Source organism: Maylandia zebra, linkage group LG22 (genome assembly GCF_041146795.1).
Source record: "Maylandia zebra isolate NMK-2024a linkage group LG22, Mzebra_GT3a, whole genome shotgun sequence".
Classification (NCBI taxonomy): Eukaryota; Metazoa; Chordata; class Actinopteri; order Cichliformes; family Cichlidae; genus Maylandia; species Maylandia zebra.
In genome coordinates, this window is record NC_135187.1 from 18538675 (window position 1) to 18566296 (window position 27622).

The window sequence follows — 27622 nt, forward strand, 5'->3', positions numbered from 1 at the left end:
ATCCACATCAATCCAGAGTTGTGCAGATGCAAACCTGACAATCATGTAGAACAAGAGATTAGAGGCGATAATTTATGTTTTTAACCAAATTTATCTGCAAGTATTGCACTGTGTTTTATTGTATTGTCTTTCTGTGAAGCTAGAGTTGCTCATAAGTGGGACAATGATACTATGACAACATTTTGCCGACGGTTTGTGGATCTGAATGTTAGATACACAGGGGAGACTTGTAGAAAAAAGTGTTATGAGTACTGAAATTGGTTAGAAATAATATAAACATACATGTACTGGACCATTTATCAACACCAATAGTATCATTATATGCTACATCAAAATATCTAAGTTTGTGTGTATTATCATAAATTTTATATTTCAGTAATGTCTCAGTTAAATAATAACCTCCTTTGACCCCCCCCCCCACCCCCCAGCTAATAAAGTGGAAGCAATAATAAGATACTGCTGTATCAATATTTTGACCCACACTAAATGCAAATACTCACAGTATGAGTGTGAAAAATATGCTCATAGCCTACAGACATATATAATATTTACTCCAGTTTGAGCAGGATTCCAAAAACATGCAGAGCCCTGCAGGTTTAGACTATTCCTTAGACTTTTCCCTCAAACAAAAGAATATCTTTTCTGCATCATCAGTGATATGGACAGGCTTTGGGAGATGGAGGCCCATCCCAAAATGTCATTGGGATGCCCCCCCCCAGTCAAAGTGGCCCATCCAGTCAGTCAGACCGGCCCTGACTTTCTGGCTTCACGTCTTCATTAGGATTAAAACAGGCTGCCGTGGGGGTGGAAAATGCTCCACATGTGCTAAAAATACTAAAAATAATGCAGTAATAATCGCACTTTAAGATAAACCATTGATTTGGACGGCGCTAACATCATCTCTCATTTGAAACTCCGCTCTCTCCTGCTCCATTCAGGTCCACGGTCACTCCTCAACAGGAAGTGACGAAAGTAGCCACGAGCGTGACGAACGGCTCTTTCGAAAATACAACAAGGAAGTTACGGTTTATTGTGAAGGAAAATAACCGCTGGAGAAAAAAATTCTCCTCAAACCGGGGGTCCCTTCGCTCGGTTGCTGGGTGTCCGGGGGGGGCGAGGTCACCGTGGACTTTCCCGAGAGCCCGTTTCCGATCATCTCGAGGAATTCTACTTGTAGCCAGCTAGCTAGCTAGCGATGAACACGGACGTGGAATTTCACATCAGGCAGAATTACCCGTGGAACAAGCTCCCAGCTAACGTCAAACAGGTACCGACTTTTAACGTTTCCTGTGGGCACGGAGAGAGGGGGGACACCGCAAGGGGAACCTGTCAATGTCACCGGGGCTGCTCTCTGTCATACTGGCAGCTGTCAGTGTCGCACTGCTCGCTCCCCGTCCTCTGCAGGGCTTCACCATCCAGCCGGAGCCATAACTGACCATCATTACACTCCAGCTACTGAAGCCACACTGGCATCACATGACAGTTTGTTTGATTGGGTGGGGGTGGGGGCACCACATGATTTTAGAGCGTGTATGTCACCTGCAGATACGGCTTTTACGTATTTGTGCCTGGTGCATTTAATGCTATTGAAATGTGCTGTTACAGTTAGTCAGTCAAATGCACGATCCCCCCTTCTCTTCTTGTGCCACTACGCCAACATGTCTCGGTGAAGAGGAGGTGGGTGGATGAGCAGTTTGAGCTGCTGCATCCTCATACACCCTCTGAAAAGTTGGATTACTCATCAGAAACAGTGAGACTCCAGGGGCCCCTGGTGTACACATCTGGCCTGATGTGCACAATATAACAAGTTTTCTCTCGCTCAAAACAGCTTTAGATACAATATTAAGCTTATGCCCCAATTCCATTGTTAATTTTCCTTTAATTTAAAATATCTCTTCTCATTTTTTGTGTGAGTTATCATGAATCCAGGGGCTACTGTGGCTCTAAAACCTGTGGATTACATCATGACACATAAACTGTCCATTGAGGATCAGACAGGTCATTGCTGATATCTGATCTGCTTAAGGTCATTATTGGTCCAATACCAACCGGTGTATTGGCCTTGTAAGTAACTAGAAGTATGCTGTAGGTATGTGCTACCAAAATCAAGCACAAGACGATGCTTCTTGCTTTATTACCTACCTCTTAGCCTGTGTCAAATTCAAATCCCTCATTGCATCTTTGCAGTTAATATGGTTTCACACGTTTCTCAACACATATGACATCACATCTAATAGCAGGAAATATTCCAGTATGGAAAAATATTTCACAGACAGCTGGAGAACAGGAGGTTTAAAAGAGGCCCTGTTTGGTTTCATCCCCTGACACATTAATGTGGTTGACCTGGGCATTTTCCTTTCTCTGCAGAGTTTGGGGAACTCTCAGCGCGAGTATGAGAAGCAAGTGCTCCTGTACAGCATCCGCAACCAGCTGCGATTCCGCAATAACCTAGGTGAGCAATATTATCCCCCCCCCCCCCCCCCCCCCCCCCCCCCCCCACACACACACACACACACACAGCAGGGGTAAACATACAGGGTGAGCTACATGATGTTTGAGTGTTAGATTAATAGACAGACAGTGGTTTGTAGCAGGATAAATATAACCCCACCAGAGAGTGCTTGATGATGGGCAAAAACTTTCTCACCATATCACCTTGCAGAGAAACATACCCCAGTGCTATTTTATCATTGCAGTAAGACTTCTGATTTTATAAAAGTCTATGGGAAAACAGCACTAAGGTTCATGGCTCTGTGACCTCAGTAAACACTTCTCTGATGGAACTGTAATCCCACTCTCTGCTTTCAAAGCAAATTCAACAAAACACAAAGTTTATTTTGTAAATTATGGTGATAATTAGGAGGATAAACCAGGACACGGCTATTGGATCCTGCTTGTCAGTTAGCGAGTGAGAATGCAGTGTCCTCTGGTTCCCATTTAGAACTAACTTTCACTCATTATGTCAGGTTTCAAAAAAGTTACAGCAAAAACAGGAAGCACACGGGTTAAAAATGGGACTCCACTCACCTGTGGGTGATGTCTTATTAGCTCTGTCCATGTTTTGTTCTGCTTTTGGTGTTGATCATAGGATTATCCTTCATATTTGACCCGAAAAGGTAATATACAACTGAAAATACTTGTACTGTTAATAATCATACAGTGGCTAAACATGTGTATGTATCTGTATAATAAAGTGCATTATGTATTACATCGAATCACTTTAGATGTGATGTTGATGTAGAGAGATCGTTTCTGTATGTACACTCTGACTGCTGTTTGTTTTCTGAGCAGTGCGCCACGTGAGGAAGGATGAGCGCAAATATTATGAGGAGCTTCTGAAGTACAGCCGGGACCACCTGATGCTGTACCCCTACCACCTGTCTGACATCATGGTCAAAGGGCTACGAGTCACCCCGTTCTCGTATTACATAGGAATCATGGAGGTAAGCAACTCATGCTGCGTTGAAGAGTGCAATACCAGAGCATTAACTTTGCTCCCATTATCATAATCTCTGTGAACAGCCTCTCGTATACCTGAACATCTGTCGTTCTGTCAGTTCCCGTTGGTTTTAGAACGATGGGGCAGGTAAACCCAGAGGAACAGAGCAGACATACTTATTGTTCAACGGCAAAGGTTTTCTAATTGACTGGAAACATGCAGTCTCTGTTCATTTAAAATGAACAATGTCTTCAGTTTTTGGCATCCCTGGGAATGAATGCAGGAACTGCAGGGACAAAACAAGGACTCCAAAAGACCAATACAAGTAGAGGGATCTGAGCTTTTCACAGCTCCCAGCTGTTTAGTTCAGTGTGCTTTTGTTGCATGAATAGTACGAGTATACGGCATTGTTTGGTACACCTGAGTAGATGTGCTGGATTATTATGGCCACCCTGCATAAAGGATAAATGGGTGTATTGTCATTGGTTAGAATGATTGTGTGTTGGTTCATTTTTAACCTAAAAGGTAAGATTAAGGACGTCATAAGACATTGTGTAGTTTTAGGGAGGAATATGCTATGTTTCCTATGTTCCCCAGATCTGTCATCAGTCAGGCACTAGGTGTCAGTCAGCGTCTAGTAAAGCCTCATCTACCAGCTCAGGGCCATGCACAGGATTGATCCCAGGGCAAACACACCCGGGAAAAATCTTTGCTGTTTGCTCTGCAGTCAGTCTGAGCTTTGCCTGCACGACAGCTCAAACTCACTGATAAAGCAGAGAGAACCGGTCTGTCAGGGAGAAGGGTTCTCCTTGACTTTTGGCATTTTCATTTAGATTGCAAAGACTGAGCTCTTGTGTTCACGGGACTGGAGATGGAAAATAATGCATTTGTAATTGAATTACTTCAATTTTGTGGCTGACTACATAGTTGGTGTAATTCCTTTATACAGCCTGCTCTCAGATGTATTTCCATTACCACAACTCTGTGTGCAGATACCAACTGTCACATTCGATTGTTCCACATTTAGTGTACTTCCCATTTCATAGGACAGATGTGGCTAATGTTCTTTTACCTAACCTATAAATACACATAAAGGAACAGCATTTATTTTTCAGCTCACTGAGAGGGGTTTCACCCACTTTCTGCTGCACGCTAAACCAAACTTGACTGAGCTTTAATTGTGACCACTAAATTGCCAAAGGCTATGTCATATTCTGATAATCCGTCTTAAGCACTTAATGAAAACTTGGAGTCGAAATTAGCACGGCTGCTCAGATCTGCTAATCCTGTTATTAATCAGAGACAGGGGACATAGAAAGGGGAGAACAAAATTAGTTTAATTCTTCTTTTTTCTCCTTTCTCCTCTTTTTTTCTTTCCACCTCCAGGATATTATGAACAGTGAGAAGAGTTACGACTCTTTGCCCAACTTCACTGCAGCTGACTGTGAGTTATTTTTCTTCTCTTCTACGCTTATAAAATGGCTTGACTGTCTCTGGCTCCCCAACTTTCCCAGTTCTTGTTTAATTTTTTTTCTTGCTGATTGTTTATTTTTGTTATTGAATGGTTAAAGGATCCAGAGTTTAGGAAGATTAGGTGTGAGAACAAGAGTCAGGAGCCCTAAGTAATTTCTTCTGGCAAACATTCATTTGTTTCGGCATTTCAGCATGTCCTGATCCCCCCCCCCCCCCCCCCCCCCCCCCCATTTTTATTAATTAAAAACTGAATACATTTTTATTTTCTATCATTTTTCACACCAAGCAGTTAATCAAGAGAAATAATTGGCAGTTTATTTTACTTAATTTCTACTTCTTTTTTTCTATTTAGGGGAGACAGCTTGTGTAACACATCAGATTTGAAAGATAAATTAAAGCAACGTGTCAAAAATGTTTCTCAGAAAATCTGGCTTTTGAAAAGCTGATGATAAAGATGAAGATTGGCACCCTGGCTTTTAGGCATGAGTAGCACATGTTGTTTGTCTCTGTACAGTTTTCTCGAGTCATTTTTCTAAGTGGTTTTAGTGTTTTTTGGTTCTTGAATATTGGAGGTTTAAGGCTTCTTAGTAAAACTGCTGTTAGTTCTCTCAAAGCCCAAACCCTGCTGTGGTTTTGTTATTTTATTACAGGAATGCTTTTGTAACCCGCTTATTAAATTCAATAACAAACCTAAATAATTGCTTTGTGTTTCCATAACCAAACCAGAGCATTGCCATGGGTTTTAATTGGCTGGTGTAAATGCCATTTAATTATAATGAAAATTGCTTTTCCCCCTAAAAAATGGCCTCATTTCTGAGGACCCGCGTTTCTGGGAAATGACTGTGGAGCCTGATTAAAATTAGTTAAAAGTCACGGGCACTGGTTGTGATCTTTGATTTTTAGTTGTCAGCTGAAATGGGCTTTGGTGTTGACTAGTGAGTGGCTGAGTCCTGGCAGTGCAGGACCTTCATGCCGTGGAAGCAGAAGGCCGCCAGCAGGCGATCGTAGCCGTACTCGGAGGGGCCTCACTCCACTAATCTCTCTGGAGGAAGTCTGGAAGTGTGTCATGCAGAAGTGGGAGGATGGAGAGGCAGTGAGAGTGTGTGAGAGAGAGTTTTACGTGGGTGGATGTTTGTGTGTTGTGTCTGTGTCTCAGTGTAGCAGCAGGGTGCAAGTGTAGGATTCTGCGATCTTACTCGTTCCTGTTTGCGTTGGCACCTGTCCCAGCACGTTTTACTCTGCCCCCCTGCAACCCAGCGCAGCACAGGGGAGGGGACGAGGTGGGAGTTTTAGACAAATTTGAATATTTTAGTGTAACATGAAACTTTTTGCTACATGGCCCAGAATTTCCTCAGATTCAGAAAAAATGTGTTCGTTTGATTAGAAATAAATATGCATGCACACGCTTACTCTTGTTATCTCTGTCTGCCGGTTGGGGGATGGATTGTGTGTGTGTGTGTGTGTGTGTGTGTGTGTGTGTGTGTGTGTGTGTGTGTGCCTGTGTGTGTGTTTGTGTGTGTGTGTGTCAGGCAATTGTATTGGAGAAGGTGTGTGGGACTTGTTTGGGATTTGTTTGGACTTGCACAAACTTTGAACAAACCTCATGAGGGTTTTTTACTGAAATAACTTTTATTGAAAGAAGTTGGAAAAACACTAAAAAGGAACTGATTCTCAAACTTTCCTTCTTGACGAACGTCTTAGGTCTTACGTCTGTAATTACAAGAAGCCAGACTGAATATTGCAGGATCATTGCAGCCAGGTTAGACTGGACAAAAGTACTGAGCCTCCTACACATTACACTGACAGGAGCTGCTCAGCCATGGAGATCCATGCCAGGAAGCTCCTGGTGCACGGTTATTGTGCTGATTTTAATGTCAGAGGAGGTTTAAAACTGCAGTTACTGATTCAGGAGAGCGTTGGTGACTTTTATGCACCATGTGCCTCTGCACTCTTGTTCCTAAAAACGTCCACGTTGCAATAATACCACTTATAACTGACTGTTGAACATTTAGGGGGGAATAAATTTCAGAAAGTGACTTGTTGCAAATCCAATAATAAAAGTACCACATTTAAATTTAGTGAACTCTTTTGGGAAACTCATTCCTTCATAATTTTTGGTAAAGGCAGACTTGATTTTATACACCTGTGATAAGTTGACTGGCTCATGTTTCCAACCATCCCACAGGTCTAAGGCTACTTGGCATTGGGAGAAACCAGTACATCGACCTGATGAACCAGTGCAGGTCCTCCAAAGTAAGATGTCATTAATATGTATTTTAATCTGTTTTATTACACCTGTGCTCTTTTTAGTCTGTTTAAGCTGAACGAAGCCAGGTATACTTTGCAATCTGGGGCCCAACAGTGTACCATAGATGGTTAGTAAAGTCAGTACGGACTAGCAACTTGAATTAAAGTAAATTCTCCTTTATTTACTTTGATTGCTTGTCCATTAGTTTGTCCATCTTTGTAGTTAGAATATTAATATCTTTAACTTTTCTCACTTCACCTGCTAATTGCTGAGCCCTCTTTAATAATCTTTGTCTCCACCTTTAGAAATTTTTCCGCAGGAAAACAGCACGGGACCTACTGCCGGCCAAACCAGTCGAGATCTCCGTTGAGCCGTGGTGGGTGGCACAGACAGGCTACATCACCGAGGACGACATAAGGGTGCGACAGAAATTTGACTCTTTTCTTCTTGATTTGTTTCAGTTAAATAATGTACAATAAGACCCTGTCATTTTTTTTTATAGAAAGCTCAGTGTCAAAAATCACATATTTGTCTCAAGCTCTTTACAGCCGTACAGAATACATACAGCGATGTGGTTTAAGGTACAGACAGGCCAAAGAAACCTGGGTGAACATAGGTAGGGAGGATGAGAAAGCTTGGATCCTCATGTTGGAAGTTTAGCGTAATTCTGTCTGCTTAGATGTTTATGTGCCATAGGAAGGATAACATACACATGAAGAGAAGAAGGAACAACATGAAATGAGTGTAGTGAAGACGGTGAAGAATTACTGGTGTAATGTTTTTGTTTTCAACCTAAAACATAAATGAGCAAATTCTTCTAACAATTCTTTTTTTCCACAAGAAAAATAAAGAAACAGAAAGCAACACATAATATAAAGTTGGATTATCACGGGTCCTTTTTTTAAAAACCCTTTTTTGAAGCATATTTCTGTGGTACAGGTGTGTGCTAATGTCATCTGTTTACTGGATCAACTTGCAGATCTGTTCTCCCGCTGAGAAGAAAGCCATTGATAAGATGATAGATTCTGGTCCTCAGCTGGCAGGATCCATGGAGTACAACGTGGTCTTAAGTGAGCAAAATACTCAGTTCTATTTGCTCGTGCTCAACCATAAATTAGGTGGCAAATATTTAAATCTTGTTAGTTGTTTATAGTAAGAACAGATTCAGTCTTACCTCAGTGTGTTGGACTGATTTTCGGAGGTGAAACACAGGGATGAAGGTTGTGTTCTTGCAACTTAGATGTTAATTAGAGATCAGTTTGAGTGTGATGAACCTCTACACAGGAGTGCTGGTAACTGAGTGGCAACAAATAGAATAAAATGCACTGAGACGCTTTGCAATCTGAATATGTGTAGATATTCTGATGAGATTTTTATTGGGTTGAGGTTATTCTACTCTGATGAAGCAGTAACTGCACAGGTTCTGTCATAATATTAGTTTCCACATGGAAATAGCAACAGCAAATATACAAAGAGAGTATTTTATACTGTTTTTTCTCTGCTGTAGGCTTGTACAACCGGGGATTCATCTACTTAGATGTTCCCATATCTGATGACAGCTGCATCTCAGGTACGTGTGTGTGCGTGTGTATGTGTGTGTGTGTGTTTAAACATCCCTATTCTATTTTTTTTGGCTAAGAAAGTTTGCTGTTGAAATATTGAACATAAATGAAATGCTAAAAGCTAAAAAAGTATTATGGGAATGAATTTGCACTGATCTGAAATCACGTGTTATAAGAGTATTACAGACACAGTAGTGTGCAAACGTTTCAAGCTAACCTGAGTTTCTTTATGTTTTTCTTAAAGAAACCAGATTTTCTTATAATTTTTCAAGTGATTTTTAAGAAACAATTCTCGAGGCTCTCTGGCAAAAGTTTTTCTTTTGGACATTGGCAGCTTTTTCACTTATTTTTACTCCAGTCCTTGTAACTGACCATTTTCAGCAGAATGCATTTGTTTGTTAAGCCACTTAACACCTGATCTGTGAATCATTCAAGCACAAAAAAAGCATCTTACTGAAATATGTGTCTACACGTACCAGGCTGCTGAGCGAAGAGCTAATTTTAAATTGTATCTTTTGTTATTTTGCTACTGTCAGCCTGTCTCAAAAACACTTCTTTTGTTCCCATTTCTATAGTCGAAAAATGAAAAATGTCAAACATGACACAGTTTGACAGACATAATAGTGTTTTTGCACCAACAAGATGATTCCCAAACAACTATTAGCTGAAAACCTGGCATATCCCAGCATGAGACGAACAATATCTTCAAGCCATGTCTTTAAGAAATAGCAAAAATCCAGCAAAGACCTGACACAGGACCTGATAGTTGGCATTTCAGTTGATAAATCTACTGCTCACTGAAGCCTCATCAGAAATGGTCTCAGTGGAAGGATAGCTGTCAAATAGGAGGAAAGGCTGAGGTTTGCCAAATTACACAAGAACTGGACTGAAAATCAGTGGCAACAGGTCTGTGATGCTCAAATCAGCGAGGGCTTAAAACACGGTGGAGGCTCTGTCGTGGTAAATTGATGGAATTATAAATCAGATTTTGATCCACCACGCAATTCCATCTAGAAAACATCTGATTGACAAAAGCTTCATTTTTCAGTATGACAGTGACCCCAAACACACTGTCAGTCAAGTAAATTCATAGCTGCATAGAAAAACACACATTGGGAAACACAATCAGGCATGGATTCGCCTCCCCAGAGCTCGGATCTCAACATTGTTGAAGCAGTGTGGGATCAATGTGGGAAATGAAGAGGTCAGTCCACACGTTTGCACAGTACTGTAGTGTATTTAAAAAGAAGGGAACGGAAACAGTTCTGTGTTTGAAGAGTTGCTGAACAGTTGTTGGTTACTGTTTGTGTCTTTCAGTGCCCCCACTGGAAGGGTTTGTCATGAACCGGGTCCAGGGTGATTACTTTGAAACACTTCTGTACAAAATCTTTGTGTCCATCGATGAGCAAACAAACGTAGCAGAGGTAGGCTTTAGAAATGTGTTTCATTATCCTCTGGCTGCTGCAATCATAGTAAGAGTGTGTGTGTGTTTGTTTATCGATCAACATTTCAACCAAACACTTTTTTTGTGTCTCCTGATCCTGCCTCCCTCTGTGCTTCCCAGCTGGCAAATGTGTTGGAGATCGACTTGGACTTAGTGAAGGTAGGCATCTGTTCATCCTACTGTAACTGAAGTGCAGTTTTTCAGAAGGGAAATGGTAGATCTGAGAAATATGTCTTTCAAAATTTTCACAGAAAAATGCAGAAGTGATTTTCTGCGCTTCCACTGTTGCTTTAGAAGAGATTTGTTAAACGTACTTCTTGCTTCTCTTTGTCTGCAAAGACACATGGCAGAGCAGCGTTTAGATTAAATGAAAGAAAGGGAGCAGCTTGTTTTGAAAAATATGTTTTGCTGCATAGGAATAGGAATTTGCTTTTCAAGGATGTGACGTTGTGGCATTTTGTCTGATAAGCAGCTATCACATCGGATCTTTGTTGTCTTGGAATTTCAGAGACTAACTCTGAGGGGGGGAAAAGCTTTTGATAATATGTAGCCAAGTGAGGAGACATTTCAGCACAATTTGGCCGTTTCGGTTTGGATACACACTCACGCAGACGTGTATTTGAGTACCACGATTAGATCCATCATGACCCATGACTCCACCAGAGGGGCTGAGCGGCATCATTCCTGTTGAATTGCTGCTCCAGATGCACTCCATCATCACTTGGTCCCATCTCATTGGTGCAACTGAAAAGCAGCACTTAGGAGAAGTGGTTGAAGGCAGCGATTTAAAGCGAGTCTCCAGCAGAAGGCCTGTAGCTTCTGAGATGATTGAGATGTCTGAGAGGTCTCCATTGTGCAGAAACTTTTCCCATCCTGACTTGAGTTTGAACTTTCCTCCTGTGCAATAACCACTTCATGGCCTAAGTCATTTGAAAGAAACTTCCTCCCAGGGCCTCTTTTGATATGATAAGAGGATGACTAGTTGACCTCAGCCTGCACCTCTCGGGTGTAAAGGTGTGAAAAGCAATCAAGCTCACTGTGCTCATGTCTGAGTAAAAGACTTAACAGCATGGCGAGTTGATGACTGTAGAAGTGGAGGAAATAATGAAAAGGCCAGACAGCTGTACAGTACAGCTGTACTACCTTTCTTTTTTCTCCAGTTTTTGAGACCAGTTGAGTCAGCAGCCAGTAATTGCTTTCTTTTCTCCCTAAGAGCATCATCCAAAAGACTATTCAGATTGCTTTTAGTCACTTTGAGACTCTCACAAGGTATCTCTGTTTACAGTATAATTTGACAATGTAATTTCAAATCCTCTTAAAGCCATTCAAACTGAGGGGGTTGGTTTTCTTGGGCTACACGTTTGTATGACATTTGTCCATCTTTGCACTGAAACGGTTGACTTTTTTTGACAATACATTTGTTTTTTTCAGGATTTTTAATTTACTGTTGATATTTAGATTAAAATGTTAAATGAGGTCTGAATTAAAATATCTTGCTAATAAACTCTTTAAAAGTTTGTAATTTGTATGGATATAACTGCCTGAACCTAGACAGCGTAGTTTTGAGTTACTCTTACTACTGCAGGGTGGATTTCTGTACTAGAAAAGAAAATTTAGTCAGAAAAATGTCAGCGGTAAAGCTAAGGGCGATGTTGTCATCAGAGATTGCACCATCGCACAATGCGGGAAGAAATGTTTCCCAGAAGAGAGAGATAAAAATACCAAATTTTCTGGTGACGGTCTCAAGACATTTTAGAGCAAAATCTGTAACCCACTTTTCTTCTTTCCTTACCTTATTATTGCATCTCTCTGTTGTATCACTATCACACTCAACAACCACTTCTTTAGATACACTTTCCCAGCACTTGGTTGGACTTCTTTTGCTTTCAGAACAGCCTTAATGGCAGTAAAGGGTTTTGCATGGTTAGCAGCAATAATCAGATGTGTGGTGTTTAAATAAGGCTTAGTGGGTCTAAAGCATCCAAAGTAAGCCACAAAGTCTCCCCTACACAATTACATCATCGCCACCAGCCTGAACCCTTACAAAGCAGGATGGATCCATGCTTTCATGTTGTTTACACCAAATTCTCACCCTACCATCTGAATGTCACAGCAGAAATCGAGGCTCATTAAACCAGGAAACGTTTTTCCATACATGCGTTACGTGTCTGCCATGTGACTGGGAGCAGTTAAACAGGTGTACCTAATAAAGTGGCTGATAAGTGTACATATGGTTTCAGATATGTTATTTGTGGGATCAAGCATCATTTGCGTGTGCTTCTCCTGTGTTTTATCAGAACGCAGTGTCCATGTACTGTCGCCTCGGCTTCGCCGTGAAGAAAGGTCAGGTGTTCAGCTCAGACCAGCTCCACCCCACCTGGAAGAACGCCCCATCTGTTAACAGGCTCAAGTATGTGTTGTCATCGGTCAGTCAGCGAAACACCATCTGAAACCTCAGTGTAGTGCAATTTGTTGAAATACATTTTTACATTTACACAGTTGAGCACACAAAAAACCAACATTTTAATGGAAGCTTCGAGCGTTTGAGACTCCAGAAACCGCCACACACCAACGTTATTCTTATAAAAATTCCATGCCATCAATGTTTAATGAGTTTTAATTTCCCCAGCTTTAGGACATGATGAACTACTAGGGTGTGGTGACAGTGTGTGATGTGGTGACAGTGTGTGGTGTGGTGACAGTGTCCTTTATGTACTGTGTACTGTTATGTACTGTTGTAGGAGCACTATGGACCCCCAGAAGATGCTGCTGTCCTGGGAGCAGGGCAGTCCTGTAATGGAGGGAGGCTCCTCAGCCACAGATACAGACACCACTAGCCTGGAAGACCAAGGTCTGTATACACACACACATGCATATTCTGCAATGTATGCAAATGCTGATGTGCGCACATGGAGCACTTTATGATTTGAGTTTGAAGCAGCAGTGTTAATTAATCCCTAAGAAAGCTCAGTCATGTTTCTGAAACTCATTCTCACATTAATAGGTGTTTCTCTAAAACATTCTCATATTTAAACTGAGTTTAACTTTGTTTTACATGTTAAGGTGGCACTGTTAAATTTGCGTTAGTGGATATTGTCATATAAGTGACTGTTGATCAATCACATCTCCATGTAAATCAGGCCTGTTTGATAGAGAGAGGCTTTAGTTTTCGTCTTCTAAATGCAGTTAATCATAAAAACACTAGTTTTAAAAGAATAACTCGCATGTAGCTGTGCTGTTAGACTTGCTGCAGTATGCATGAGTGGTACAGCATATTTTTATGTCTCTGTAGCAGACACAGGTAGCGTTAGCAGCCTGAGCATCCCAGCTGCACCCACCAAGAGGATCGCCTTCCTTTTTGACTCGACCCTTACAGCCTTCCTGATGATGGGCAACTTATCGCCGGTAAGTGAAAGAGTGTGGACGTGAAGGCTTCGCGTCAGTGAAAGTGGGGTAGGGTGGGGTAACAAGCATAAGATAAAGATAGTGGCTGTGCTGTGATCTCTCAGAGGGAAAATATTCATCAATGCAGTGTTGCTCATGCATGTGAGTTCTGCTGCTCGCTGAATGGTGCAGAGGGATGTTTGCCTCAGTCTGAACTATAATATGAGTGTACTTTTTTTTTTATTTTGGAAAAGTAAAATCTCTGTGTCTAAATTTCTGAGTAGCAAAATCTGGAGCAATTAGGTACCTCAAACTATGTTTGTATCATTATCACTGCTGTTAATCATATAAAAACACAAAAAACAAAACTTATCTTGTAAAAAATTGGATGTTTACTGTTGATCTAATTGTTTTCTGTTGTCATGCTATCAGAACCTGAAGAGTCATGCTGTGACCATGTTTGAAGTGGGCAAACTGTCGGATGAGACTCTCGACAGCTTCCTGGCTGAGCTGGAGAAGGTGAGACCAGAAATCAGAATTTCTTTCTTGTTTGCAGAAAATCTCTCATCAAAAGCTTAGCTTAAATTGAGAGGATGCTAACTAGGTGCAACAAATACACATGTATGTACAGACATCAAACACTACATGCAGACATCTGAATACAGTCACACAAACTCTGAGTTGGAACTTCTCCACTCGTTTCTGTTTCTCTCAGGTGGAGAGCACAGCAGAGGGCGAGGCTCAGCGTTACTTTGACCACGCTCTGACCCTGAAAAACACCATTCTCTTCTTGCGCTACAACAAAGAACTCACTCAGGACCAGGGACCTGATATTCCAAACATAGGTAATTATGCAGTTACACCGCCTTTATTTTCAAATGAGCACTTTGACGAGGACACGGGATCTGTTACCAGTCACCCGTCCATCCCCAGTTTACAAGACTGGCTACCCTTCTTACAGTGTTGGTCAGATTTTAGTAAAAATTGTATACAGTGATCATCCAATGGGTCTTCATCCAGAAGTGTGCTCAAAGGCAAGGTCACTTTTGTTATTTTAAGGACAATTACCTATGAACTGTGGTCGATTGTGAGCTAAATGAGTTACTATCTATAATATAGAGCAGGGCGATATGACCAAAAATATTTATCACGATATACATTTGAAAATTTGCGATAACGATATAACTGACGATATAATTGACGCTTTACTTTACAACTCCTCAACTTTATTAGTGCAAAAAACCCCATCAATGTATTTTCACTTAAACAAGCCGCTGTTTTTTAAGTGCATTAAAGTTATATAAAAAATTAACTGACTCCTCGCTGACAGTTTAACCAAAAGGCATTTCCAGTGGAAATTGGCCGACATATCCTCAGCATAACCATGTATAATATCCACAAAACTTAAAAAGAGGTTATACACACACAATACGGTAATATTATGTTGAAGCACAGTACGTATCACTCCGCGAGACTCCTGCCTACGATAGCTGTAAAGCTCCAACAATCCATCAAGCGGTGCGGCTTCGTAGCTTAGCAAAGTCGTACTGATACATTTGACAGATTTTCGAGCGCCGTGTACCACATAAAGTCGTTTCGAGGTCAGTAAACACAACCACAATTCATACATAAGGCACACGGGATTATAAGGGGCACTGCCGATTTTCAGAAAAATCAAAGGATTGATTTTAAGTGTGCCGTATTTTCCAAAAAACACGGTAGTAACGACGGCCCGCTAGCATGCTCTACCAAAAATAGTGCTTTGTTGTGTATCTGACGGACGAAAGCTAAACCAGTTCCACACCACTGAAGTTGCAGCATTTTTACAAACCAGTTCTGGTCCATCCGTTTCATTCAACGATCCACTTTCGCTCTCCTCATTGCCCAACATTACACCGGTATTACCGTGAGCAGTATGATATGGCCCAGCCCTACTGTAATATATTGATTTTGTTGTTTCAGTATCATGGAGAGAAACCTGTTCAGTATCTTTGCTTTTGGCATGCATGAACTGAAACACCAAAACTCTGATTATTAGATGACCTTATCTACAGCTACAGTTACATCCATATAATTACTGTTATAATTATAGTGGTGGATGCTCATTATCATTGTGAGCCAGAATCTCAGGATTCAGCCTGCTTTAAATATTTGGTTTCACACAGCTTTTGTTTTTTTCTTTACTCTTAAATCATAATAATGGGATAGAAGGGCGAGATGGCCCTAATGTGGTCATCTCAGGGATCAGGTCTCACAGCTCTGGCTGTAATTGGCTAATCCTCTCAAACCTTCTGTTTACAAGTGTCAGCCACAAAGATGGTTTACAGGAAGAAGAGCTAAGCAGTTTTTTTCAGATAAAATGAGCTGAGCTGCACCGAAGTCGGTTATAAAATAAACAATGATTATTTTTAATATCAAATATTAAAGTTACGCTGTCATAATAGGGTCTAAAAACAAAAGCACTGAGCTTGAAGTAATAAGCTCCCTTTTAATGTGACACAGTGTAACTTTGAAGTGCATCAGTGGTTCTGGTGGTCTGTTTTCAGCTGATCAGGAGTTCATGTTTTTATCCTGACTCTGTTACCTAAGAAAGTACTCTGAGCTGCTCTGACTGCAGTTATAGAAAATGGTAAATGTCTTCCATTCAGCAACTTGTTCTGTGATCTCAGGAAATCAATACATGATTACTTTTTTGCTGGTTGTGCTGGTTGTGCTGCTTTTGGCTGGCATCTCTCACTATTGTCTCTTTTGGCCCTCACTGCTGTCTCTTAAATATGCTCACAGAAAATACTGAAGACAACGGCATACTATGTACACAGAGTAAACCTTTATTGTTCAGCTTGTGTCTCTAGAGGGAGCAGAAGAGAGTATGTCCTCCAGCATCGACAAAGCAAGCCTCTGAGTTTCTGCGTAGCTTCCATTGCGCCACCAGATGCTGTTTGTTTGGTTTGGCCGTGTGCCTCCTTTCTGATTGTCTTATCTTTGTGTGCTCCTCATGCTGCGGCTGCTCAGCTGAGGAGTGAGAGCAGTAAGAGCCTGCTGGCTGAAGCTAAACTAATCCCCCAAAGAGTCTAATGATCATTGTTAATTTGGGAAGTGAAGGAAATTTGTCAAGCAAAGAAAAAAAACACATTTGGTAAAGTCAGAGGAGATTTTTTTTTTTTTTTTAATTATTGGACCAGCCATTCATAACTGTATTAGAATGAAGAGAATAGAAAGTTGAAGTGTGCGTGCCATTTTCCATGTTACAGGTGTAGTTAATGATGAGTTATTATGGCGGTAAATCACTTTTTACAACAAAACACTCAGAAACAATTGATACTGTCAGAACGAACATTTGCAAATCTTGTAGATTATTAATCCCCGTTTTGTTAATTAAATATAAGTCACTTTATGTATCTTTGAAATTATTTATCTTTCACCCCTTTTTAAAATCTATTTTGGGGGATTTCTAGCCTTTTTTTTTTTGATCAGACAGTAGAGAGAATGCAGTAAAGCTTGGATAAAGACCAGGGGGAAGGCACGGCAGTAAATGGTGTTTGGACGGATGCAAACCTGGGCTTGTGCATTGGTCTTATGGCACATGGATCGTCTGCTCACCTAGTCAGCTAAACCAGCCCTCCTGTCTTTCACCCTTTAATATCATAGACATCTCTTAGATTCAATAGGTTCCACTGCAAGATACAAGGATTTTAAATCCAAGGATGCCAAAAATATCCTTTGAAAACTTAAGCAAGAAAAAAAACTTTGCTCTGTTCAATCATCACATTATTGCCTAAAGCATCCACACTTAGAAATAACTATTCAAGCCCTTTTTTTTTTTTTTTTTCAAAGGAATAGTTAACATTTTAGGACACATGATTACCAGTTTTTTCACTGAAGATTAGCTAAAAAGATCCTTCAGCCTATGGTTTCTAAGGTATTCCTGGGCCAGATGAGAGATATAATCCCTCGAGGAAGTTCTGAAAAACTCCAGATCTCAGCCCAGCTGGATGCACCTGGAAAATCTCCAAAGAAGAACAGTCAGGAGGCATCCTAATCAGATGGCCTCTGCTCCATGCTTTCCAAGCTCATCACCCTATCTATACAGCTGAGCCCAGCTACCCTACAAGGCCAACTCTTATTTTGCTCATTTATATCTGTAATCCCATTATTTTAGTCACTACCCACAGTGCATGATGACAGAGCATGGTTGGAACAAAGCTCCCAGTTCATCATAACAGTCCGGTGGAGTGCAAATTTTTTGCTGTGGCGTTAAGTCTCTCTATCCTGAGACAACACTACAAATTTAATGCGCATAAACATTTGCATTAGCCTGTTTAGGAAGTAAGTCAGGATTTTCTCATGTTTTTCCTCTCACTAGGTTTCCCCTTGGACATGTTGCGCTGTGAGAGCCTGCTGGGTCTAGACCAGGCCACCTGCAGCCGCGTCCTCAACAAGAACTACAAGCTGCTGGTCTCGATGGCACCGCTCAGCAACGAGATCAGACCCATCAGCAGCTGCACCCCTCAGGTATGATGCCTGGAAGGAAGGAGAGCAGAAGGGCTGCTATTTGGCATGCTGGGATGTTTGGGTACATGTCGAGTGCGTTTATGTGTGTGTGTGTTTGTGTTCTAGCTGACAGTTAATGAGTTTGTCCGTTTGGTTGTGTTTGCCTTCTCTTGTAGTGTACACACTCATGCGCTCGGGATTGATTTGTGATTGTGTGTGTGCTCCGAGTTGCCCCAACAACAAGGCTACACATAGAGAAAAGGGAAGGAAAGGAGGCGAGGCTCACCAGTAATTCCTCTGCCTGGCCACACTCCAGCTTTCTAGCTGAGCTCAGAGAGACAGAGGGAAAGAAGTTAAACTCTTGTTGTGCCGTTCACGCTGCTGCTTATTCTAACACTGCTGCGACTCAGTGAAGTGGAATTTACCAAATTCTTGTCTTTGTTTTCTTCTCACGTCTCTAATAGCAGCTTCAGTTTCCCCTCAGACAGAAGAACAACACGGACGCAATTATTGTCATGCGCCTGTGTTATTTTTTTAGGTTGATGTGAAGTGTGAGTTTATACAAGGAATGAGATGGGAAAACTGCCCAGTGTGCATGCGTTAGTTCTGCTTCTGTAAACTTATGTATGAGTGCGTGTGTGTTTTTGTTTCTCCTTGTAGCACATTGGCCCAGCCATCCCTGAGGTGAGCTCCATCTGGTTCAAGCTGTACCTGTATCATGTGACTGGCCAAGGCCCGCCGTCTTTGCTGCTCTCCAAAGGCTCCAGGCTCCGCAAGCTGCCGGACATTTTCCAGGTTTGTCCAAACTAATGATTAATCAGCTGTGTAAGTCAGAGGCGTAGAGACACGGTCTAGTCAGATTAAAAAACAGCAGTACTGTGTTGGACCAGCAGTTGGCTGAGTCACATTTTCACTCATCTTTTAAAACCTACCCTCTCAAATCTTTGACCTTCAGTGAGTCGGAAGGACGGGTAATCAGAGCGCTGGCTAGCTCTTTTCTAAACAAAGGCTCTCGTGGACCTTGGTCATATCTCACTGTAAACCTGCATTTTTCTCTTCAAAGGCTTCCTACTGGTTGTGGGATTTGTTTTAATAGCTCTGGGATTGTGAGACAAGGACCTAATGATGACTTGATACAGTAGATTCTCAGGGGAAGATGTGTAATGTCATGCAAATGGACCTATTAGACCATAGCTTGCATGCATGTATTTTTGCACCTTTTATCTACATGTCTCTTACTTTGTTGGTGTTTCAATAGGTTCAGAAAACATGCAAAATATTTTTAATGGGTCATTGTAACACTAATGACCTAGTTTTAAGGCAAATGCTAACTAGGAAAGGTAAGAAAGTAGAAATGCTGCAGCTTCATCCATCCAGCCAGCCAGCCAGCCAGCAGGTTGACAGTCTGTTGCAGGGCTAACACTTAACATGTAGTAAGAATCATGTGAAAGCAATTTTTGATTTTTTGGGAATTTCAAATTGACTGTGGAAAGACAGAGAGTTTCCATAGGAGAACCAGGTTATCTCACGCTGGGATAACATATGGAGTAGAGGCTTGTGGGGGTAAATAAGAAAACTTTTTAAGGGATTTTTGCCTTAAAACGATCTCACAGTCCTGTTAAAAACTGAGTACACTCTTACTGCTTTCACAGGTGATAAGAGTGTAAGTTGTAGCCAGGTGCTTCTAATCAAATGCACTTGATTAACTGATCATCAGCAAGTGTGAGTGTATTCATAAAAGCTGAAGTTTTGGCAGCTTGCTGGTCTGAAGCATTCTGGAGTGCGTTAACCTGAATCCTCCAGTGCCACAGCCCTTCGGGGAGAGTACAGTATTTAAACTCCTCTGTAGCAAACTATTCCAGAGTCAGATGCGAGACTATCTGTCTGACAGCTAAAGCTTGGCTGAAATTGGGTCATGTAACAGGACAATGTTCCAAAGCGCAGCAGGAAATCTACAACAAAATGACTGAAAAAGAAAATAACCAATGTGCTGCAATGACCCAGTCAAAGTCCAGACCTCAAGCTGATTGAAATTTAGGACCTTAAAAGAGCTGTGCATAAATAAATATCCATAAATCTCAATGAACTGAAACAACGTTGTAAAGAAGAGTCGGGCAAAATTCCTCCGTAATGAAAAGAGAAGCTGATGAAGTGACACAGCCTGCAAAGTCTGAAGTGCCGTTTGGTGTTGAGCCCTGTGTGTGAGTCTGTTGATCAAAGGAGAGACTGGGCCAGCTTGAGATTGTCACTGAAGAGCGAAGGGTGGAGGAACTGAGTTGGTTGTTTGTTTGCTCTGCCTTCTCATGGCAGTGCAGGAAGTTACACATTTAAACAATTTTAAATGTGTAACTTCCTGTCCATAAGTCACTTATGGACTGAAAATAATTAACCAGAGACATGAGAATAACACCTTAATTTCATCTAAAAGCTCTCTCTCAGTTTGAGAGAGCCAAACAAAATCCTTGGCATGTGAAATCAGCAGCAGGGTGGAACCTTGATTAATTTAACCGGCTAATATTGACCTAGTGGGAGGTTGACAAGATGGCATGACAGTTGAACTAGAAGAAAATCGTGTTTCCTCTTATTCTTTTTTGTTTTTCGATCTTCTAAATTAAACAAAAACTGGTAGATGGTTCAACTGAGATGCTGTCCTACATGTAGAAACCTGTATTTACATTTACATAAACAATAAAGCTATTTTGGGGCAAAAAGAAGTGTAAAATTGCAAACCTATCTCCACTTTTACACATCTACTATCATTTATTAGAATTTATTATGATTTATAAAGCTTTATGTTAAATAAAATGTGTTTTTCTTCATATTATTATTTTTTGTCCAGTTTGTTGAAAGCTGCTTTGGAAAGATCTGATGATGAGTGAAGTTATTCATTTCTGAATCCCTTGAACCTATTCTCTCTCTTCAGGTCTATGACAGGTTATTGATAACTTCCTGGGGTCACGACCCTGGAGTGGTCCCTACATCCAACGTGCTGACAATGCTTAACGATGCCCTTACACACTCTGCTGTTCTCATCCAGGTAAACTCACTCAGATGAGGCTGATTTTTCTATGTCATTGTCTTAAACCTCATTTAAGTTGAGAGGATAAAATATCGCCTTTAATACCAGATTATTTAACGTAATATTAATTTAATGCTGTCTGATGACATTTTTGTACGTTTTCTACCAACTCTTGCTGTGTTTGTGTATAAATGTGCACTGATTGTAATTTAAACTACATGTGCATGTAATCCACAGGGTCATGGTATGCATGGGCATGGAGAAACGGTGCACATCCCATTCCCTTTTGATGAGGAGGATCTGAAGGGAGGTAAGAACCTGTCTGTGCATAAACTATTGTTTTGATATAGCAGCTTTCAAATAGCCAACCTGCATTTAACCATAATGAAGAGTCCTGTTTTACTGAGTCAGACAAAATGTTAAAAAATGACATTTTCTTGGCTCAAAATGGACCTTTGGAGACTGACTTTGCACAGAGGCGCGACTGTCTCACATGCTGAATCTGTGTTGTGTTATTTTACAGAAATCAAAGCATTTTCTTTTCTATTTTTGATTTAAAGATTTAAAGTTTTTGAATAAATCAAACTGTTTTAAAAACACTGCTAAACATCGGCGAACCATAAGTGTACCTATGCAGAGAAAGCTGTGGCTGTCAAAGAATGAGAGGTGATAGTGAAATAACAGGAGAAAGGGGTTTTTCTCATAAGAAAATATGAAACCATGAATTTGCTTCACAATAGTATTCTTGACACGCTACTGTTCTCTCCAGAAACGGAAAACTCAAACCCACAGATTGGAGATTAGGAGGCCTCGCAGACTCTTTATTTGATTTCCTATGGCTATTCATGGTGCAGAATAGAACCCCGTCCTACAATTCAGCATATTTCAATAAGATATAAACATTTCAAAAATAGATTTTAACACAATAAAAACCTCAGATATCAGGCCATTTTAAGTTTTTATTGATGTTGTGAAATATGGCTTTTTCCATCTGCTCATTTTTCGTGCTCCTAATCTGACCTTGGGTTCATGTGTTCCAAAGGAAGAGGAAATGTACAAAGTCTTCAGTTTGCTTTTGGTGGACTCGGTGACTCATAGCCAGAAAACCTGTGGTGTAAGATGCATAGAGGGAATCTGAATCAGATATCAGAACAACCCTGAAAGGCTACTCTTAAATGTAAAGGATGGTCTCTCTACTACTGATGTCCTCTTTAAAGGTGACTCTGAATGTAGCTTAAAAGGGCTGTCAATGAACATTAAATTATTATATAAAAATAAAACGGATTCACGTCTTTCTATTTGCATGTTCGTACTTCCTAACATTACAGAGAGATTAGGTAAAGTGTAGCAATGTGTCCTTGGTTTACAGCCTTAAATTGCTAACTGATAATACTGTTATACTGTATTATACACTAATGATATATCAGCATTGGTATACTTTCACTGGCAGGGTGTGCATAAATTACAAGCATACCTTCAAACTGTGATCTTTTCTCTGCTGACTCAAACATTCACTGTTTTCAGCTTTGAGGGTTTTAACTCATCAAACACTGTTAGATTTTGAATCCTGTAAAATCCCTCTCTTTGTGCATTTGCTTAAAAGTACCATTTAAGTCTCATCTTCCTAATGTGCTTACTGAACAAATGTAACAGGCCAAATGAATAAACACAGTCCATAACAGCCTCATGCAGCAGATAAATTGTGGCCATATCTTTGCATCGTGTCATTTTGAGTGTTAGCTTTGCCCCGTTTGGTGTTTAACATGATCCCACTGTGTGTGTTGTGTGCCTCCTGTGCAGAGTTCTCCTACTCCAACATGTGCGTGCACAAGGCACTGCAGAAGCTGAAGGAGCATGTGGATCTGGAGCACCAGTGTGGCTACATCACCATGCTCAACTCCAACAACAGGCACCGCCGCAGGCCCAGCGACAGCACTGAGTGCAGAGGTAACAAGAGCTCGCACGTGCACTTTTTTTTTTACGGCTGTGCATGTGAGGGTGCTGGATGGAAAGCGTGCCGAATTGAACTAGCAGTGGTGCATTTACCTGCGATGGCCATAATAGCACTAATGGTGCAGATTGGATAAATATCGCTCACAGTCCAGTTTAATTATGCCGTTTGTCTGCAGAATAGTTTCTTTTATTGTGATTGCCTTTGCTAATGCATACGGATCGAACACTTTTAGCCTTTACCTTCAGATCAGCTGATTGAATCTTGATGTAAATGATCACAAATCTCATTTAACGCGCCAAGTGAAAGATACAACACTGCAGGTCTGATTTTTAACAGATGAATTTCCAATGTAAATCCCGCAAATGGCAAGAAATTATTTTAAAAAAGCTTCTCAGTTGAAGGTCTTATAGGCTTTATTCTAGCTCTCACCATTTACCCACAAACAACACTCAAAAGCCTTAACTGTGACTTAGATTTTGTCACTTCTCTTCCAGGAGACACCCATCTAGGTGGAGGCTTGGACACTAATGGCAGCACTGAGTCCTTTGAGCTTGTGACAGAGGAGAACAACGGTGAAGGCAAAGGAAAGACAGACAGTAAGTGTGTGTTAATTTAATTAGGATATCTCCAGTAGTATTTAATCAGATGTTTGTTAGTTGAAAGTGTTTGGGAAGAATCTAAGAGCTAAAGCTAAAGTGTGACAGAGGCTCCATGCTAAATTCAACACCAAAATGCTCTTGTCAGTGTCTTATGTTGTAATTTGTGTCCATCTTTCCCTTGCCAATCTCTTTCCCCCCCCTCAGCCCTTTCATCTGAAAACGAGTGGGTCCCTCTTGAACTGTGCTTTGGCATGCCCCTCTTCAGCTCTGAGCTCAACCGCAAAGTGTGTCGAAAGATTGCTTCACACAAGCTCTGCAGCAACGAGAGGTAAAAACCAAAATCAGGCAGCATCCTCTAAAGCTTAACTTTTACATAAAAACTGTGGCAGGAGCTTTGACGTGTGTTGATGCTTGACTAAAGATTTGTTGTTGTTTCAGCCTTCAAGAGCTACTCCACTCGAGCCGAAAACTGTCACTCAAGGTGTTGAGCTTCGTTCAGTCATTCCAGGTAAAATCACTTTGCAGTTTCTTCAGGTGTCCGCTTAAGAAATCCTGCTCAAAAGTAAAAGTCTTGGCCAGTGAAAAGAGCAAATGTCAGGTTGACAATAATTTTTCCATTTATTTTGATAAACTGTTTAAACTAATTCAGATCGCCACAATTTGTATCTAAAAAGCGTCCCAGACTGATAATCCATTCAAATGTCCAGTCAAGACACGAGCCACGTGGGCCTTATGAGACAGAAAGAAATATCATAGTAATAACAGGAAAGTACAATGTGGTAAAAATATAAATATGTTGTTTTAGCATAATTAATGTTACTATTTAAGCATTGTTCATTTTCAATTTATTTATATATCGTCAATTCAGAACAGCCTCCTCAAGTTGCTTTAAATTGTGTGGTAAGACCCTACAACATTAAACCCCAAACAATCAGGTGATGGGCAGCACTTGGCAGCAGTAGAAAGGAAGTACTCTCTTTAACAGGAAGAGACCTCCAGCATAACCAAGCTCCAGGAGTGGCAATCATCTTCTGTGATTGGTTGGAGGGTCAGAGGGGAAAGAAAAGAGAAAGAACAGAGCTTAGAGAGGAGGACAAAACAAACACGATAAAAGAGGAGATAAAAGTTAATGACATATAAAAATGGCATCCAAATGCACAGGGAGTGAAGAAGAAACTGAATGCAGACTGATTGCAGTGCAACTAAGGAAGGGTTCAGTTTTATGCATAATTAACAACTGTTATTACTTTTAACCTCAGTGCTTTAAAGTGATTCTTATTCACCACTTTAAACACACGTTCACACTCTTCATGAACACTGTTGTGACCCACAGCTAGTTTAGGGAAAAACCTTCAAACAGACCTGTTGTGCTGATTTTCATTCACATTTTAATAGCAATTTCTATTTATTTCTATTTGGCCTTGATATGGCCCCTTAGTCTCATTAAGGCATCTTTCTTCTGATTGGTTGCCCTTGGATGACTATATTAATGGCATCTGTTCTCTTTGTAATCATAAAGAGACAAAAGTAGAAAAAAATGGTCTCAATCAGAGTGTTTTAAGCAGTCTCTAAGCTCGGCTTTCAGCCTTCTGTGATTACTTACACATGCGCTGACCTCATTAGTTGAAGCTTTTGCCAAGTGTAATAGGAGCATCCAACATCGTAATAGTACATATGTGACAGAAAATAAGGAACTGCATAATGGGTCCACTTTAAGTTGGTGTTTATTTAATTTTAGTGATCAATTAAAGACATGAACATTACAATGCAAAACAGGAAGTGGAGCTGGGTGAACATTTAGTGCAAGAAAGAAAGAAAAGACAGAAATTGGAGACAAAGGAAAAAATAAGTGAAGTAATCAGAGCTGAATCAGGGTGTTGCAGCACGAAGGTAACATGATTAAGCGAAAGGACGTGGCAGCAGTATTTACTGGTTGAAATGGTGGGCTGTTTCATGAATCACACAGGAACCCTTCTGCTGGCTTTTCCTCCTATAAAAATATATCCCTGCCCTTCATATCGCTGCCTGGTGTTCTGATCTGTCACCTTTGACCCCGTGTTGGCAGGATGGCAGCCAGCCCTCTGACCTGGACAGCGGCGTGTCCAACCCTCTCAGCCAGCCCCCGCCAGAGTCCGGTGTCCCCCTGCCCGCCCTCAACCTCCTCTTCAAGGACGGGCAGCTGAAGGAATGGAGCGGGCGCGCCCCTCCTCCTCTAGACATCTCAGCCCTGCAGAAAGACCAACTGACATAAAGCATCAGCAAAACTTCCAGATTTAGGAACGAGGAAGCAGCGTCCCAACAAAGGGGGCTAATGTCTTTTCGCAGCGTCACGTCTCACTGTGGAAATTCCTGTTCGTGGTTCCAGCCCTGCATCTTTAAATCCAGTCACAAGGAAACTCCCTTATTCGTAAGCCCCGCCTTCTTGTCCATCAGTATCCAGTCATAGGATAATTGGCCCCATCAGAACTTTGTCATTCACCTACTGTATGAGGAATCATCGACACTAGTACCAACCCTCTTTGCTGTCCTCCTTCCCTCCCCTCTGTGATTCCTCGTATTCGTAGCAAGGCAGTGTTATCTGTTGGAGTGGTGCTATTATCACACTATATCACAGCGATGCAGGTAAACATCATTTAACCTGGAAGACCATCTAACTGGAAACAAATGCGCTGTTTTCCCACTGACTCCACCCCACCCCCACCCCTTCAGTCGATGGATGTTTTGTGACCCTTGAGAGCAGAGTGTAAAATGGTTAATATTGCATAGATGTTCTAAAAAAAAAAAAGAAAAAAAGACCTATAAAATAAACATTAAAGTGTTGAACAGACTTCTTCAGGAATCATTTGACAATATGCATATTCTAGGACCAATTCTTTGGACTTTAACCAGGTTGATAAGACCCCGCTGCCTCCCTGTATTGTCTCATGTTAAGTGATCTAATGCATGATACTATTGCACAAAAAAATCTTTCCTCTTTACTTGTAATCAATATTTGGGGCATTTATTATTTGCACTGTGCAGGATTTCTTCAAACCTGTGGATGAAGTAACATCATGTAATTATTTTTTTTTTTTAAAAATGTTGGCTCATTTGTAGTGTGCACGTGATTTTAGAGCTCACCAAAAGGAAAGTGTCATACGAGGCATCTGAGAAACTGCGTTTTTTTTTTTTTTTTTAATCCATTAGAGAACACCAAAGACCTTATTTCTTTATAATGATTTATTTTCTTTTTACTCCTTTCTCTGTTCTTTTATTTTGGTGTTGCCTTATTATTTTCAGCCAATCAAAAACTACCAGGTCTGGGATCATATCTCCTGATTTTTTTTATTTCCTTTTTTGGGGGGTTGTTTTTTTTAAATCTCACAAGTTTCTTTCTTTTTTTAAAATTGTTAATATGCATTCGATGTAGTGTGTCTAACTAATAAAAATTACCAACGTCGGATCAAAAAACCTGCCAGCCATTATCAAGAATTTGACAAAATGAATCAAACTGAACCAAACTGAAAAGAATGGGAACAGTTAGCTCTGCGTGTTTGACCCAGGGCTGTTGCCACTGTCGCTTGCCAGCTATCTCTCTCTGCCTCTCTGTGGATCAGCTTTTGTGCGGTGCACTCTTGGCCAGCCTTGCTCACTCTCCAGGGGATTCTGTTTACACCATGTTTTGAAAAAAAATAAGGGGGTTTGTAGTCTAGAGAGAAGGCAACTTTGTTGTGAAGGCTGTTGCAGACCCAGGGGATGGAAATGCTAATGCTTTGCCCAGCATCTCAGAGATGTGATGGCCCAAAAAGTGTCTGAAGCCTATCGTGAATTTTTTCAGTGTTGCTCTGAGAATATAGAGTACTTTTTTTTTATTGCGTTTAAATGGAAACCCAGTTTGTTGAGCTCTCTCTCCATTTTTTTTTTTTTTTAAAGGAATCTACATTCTGTTTTTGACCCACTTGTGGTAGTTTCTGATACGTGATGCTAAAATAGGGGAAAAAACAACTGTCACAAGGACCTTTTGAAGCAT

The 27622-nt window shown here is 40.9% G+C and overlaps 1 protein-coding gene across 3 annotated transcripts; it reads left to right on the plus strand.

Annotated features, from left to right (window-relative positions):
• Window positions 1-955: 955 nt before the first annotated feature.
• On the plus strand, window positions 956-26682 carry fam91a1 (family with sequence similarity 91 member A1). 3 transcript variants are annotated; one of them, XM_004548086.4, is made up of 24 exons: window positions 956-1267; window positions 2368-2452; window positions 3292-3443; window positions 4826-4883; window positions 7098-7165; window positions 7466-7579; window positions 8140-8230; window positions 8668-8730; window positions 10040-10146; window positions 10287-10325; window positions 12464-12576; window positions 12908-13017; window positions 13459-13571; window positions 13983-14069; window positions 14266-14395; window positions 17914-18062; window positions 18702-18836; window positions 20965-21078; window positions 21298-21370; window positions 22861-23007; window positions 23509-23610; window positions 23818-23941; window positions 24052-24121; window positions 25679-26682. In XM_004548086.4, the coding sequence occupies exons 1-24, from the start codon at window positions 1196-1198 to the stop codon at window positions 25862-25864; spliced, it is 2502 nt and encodes an 833-aa protein (XP_004548143.1). In that variant the 5' UTR covers window positions 956-1195; the 3' UTR covers window positions 25865-26682. The 3 variants fall into 3 exon arrangements, with proteins under 3 accessions (XP_004548143.1, XP_012773771.1, XP_076735251.1); XM_012918317.3 differs by having other exon boundaries at window positions 13462-13571; XM_076879136.1 differs by lacking the exons at window positions 956-1267; window positions 2368-2452 and adding an exon at window positions 3011-3116.
• Window positions 26683-27622: the final 940 nt, after the last annotated feature.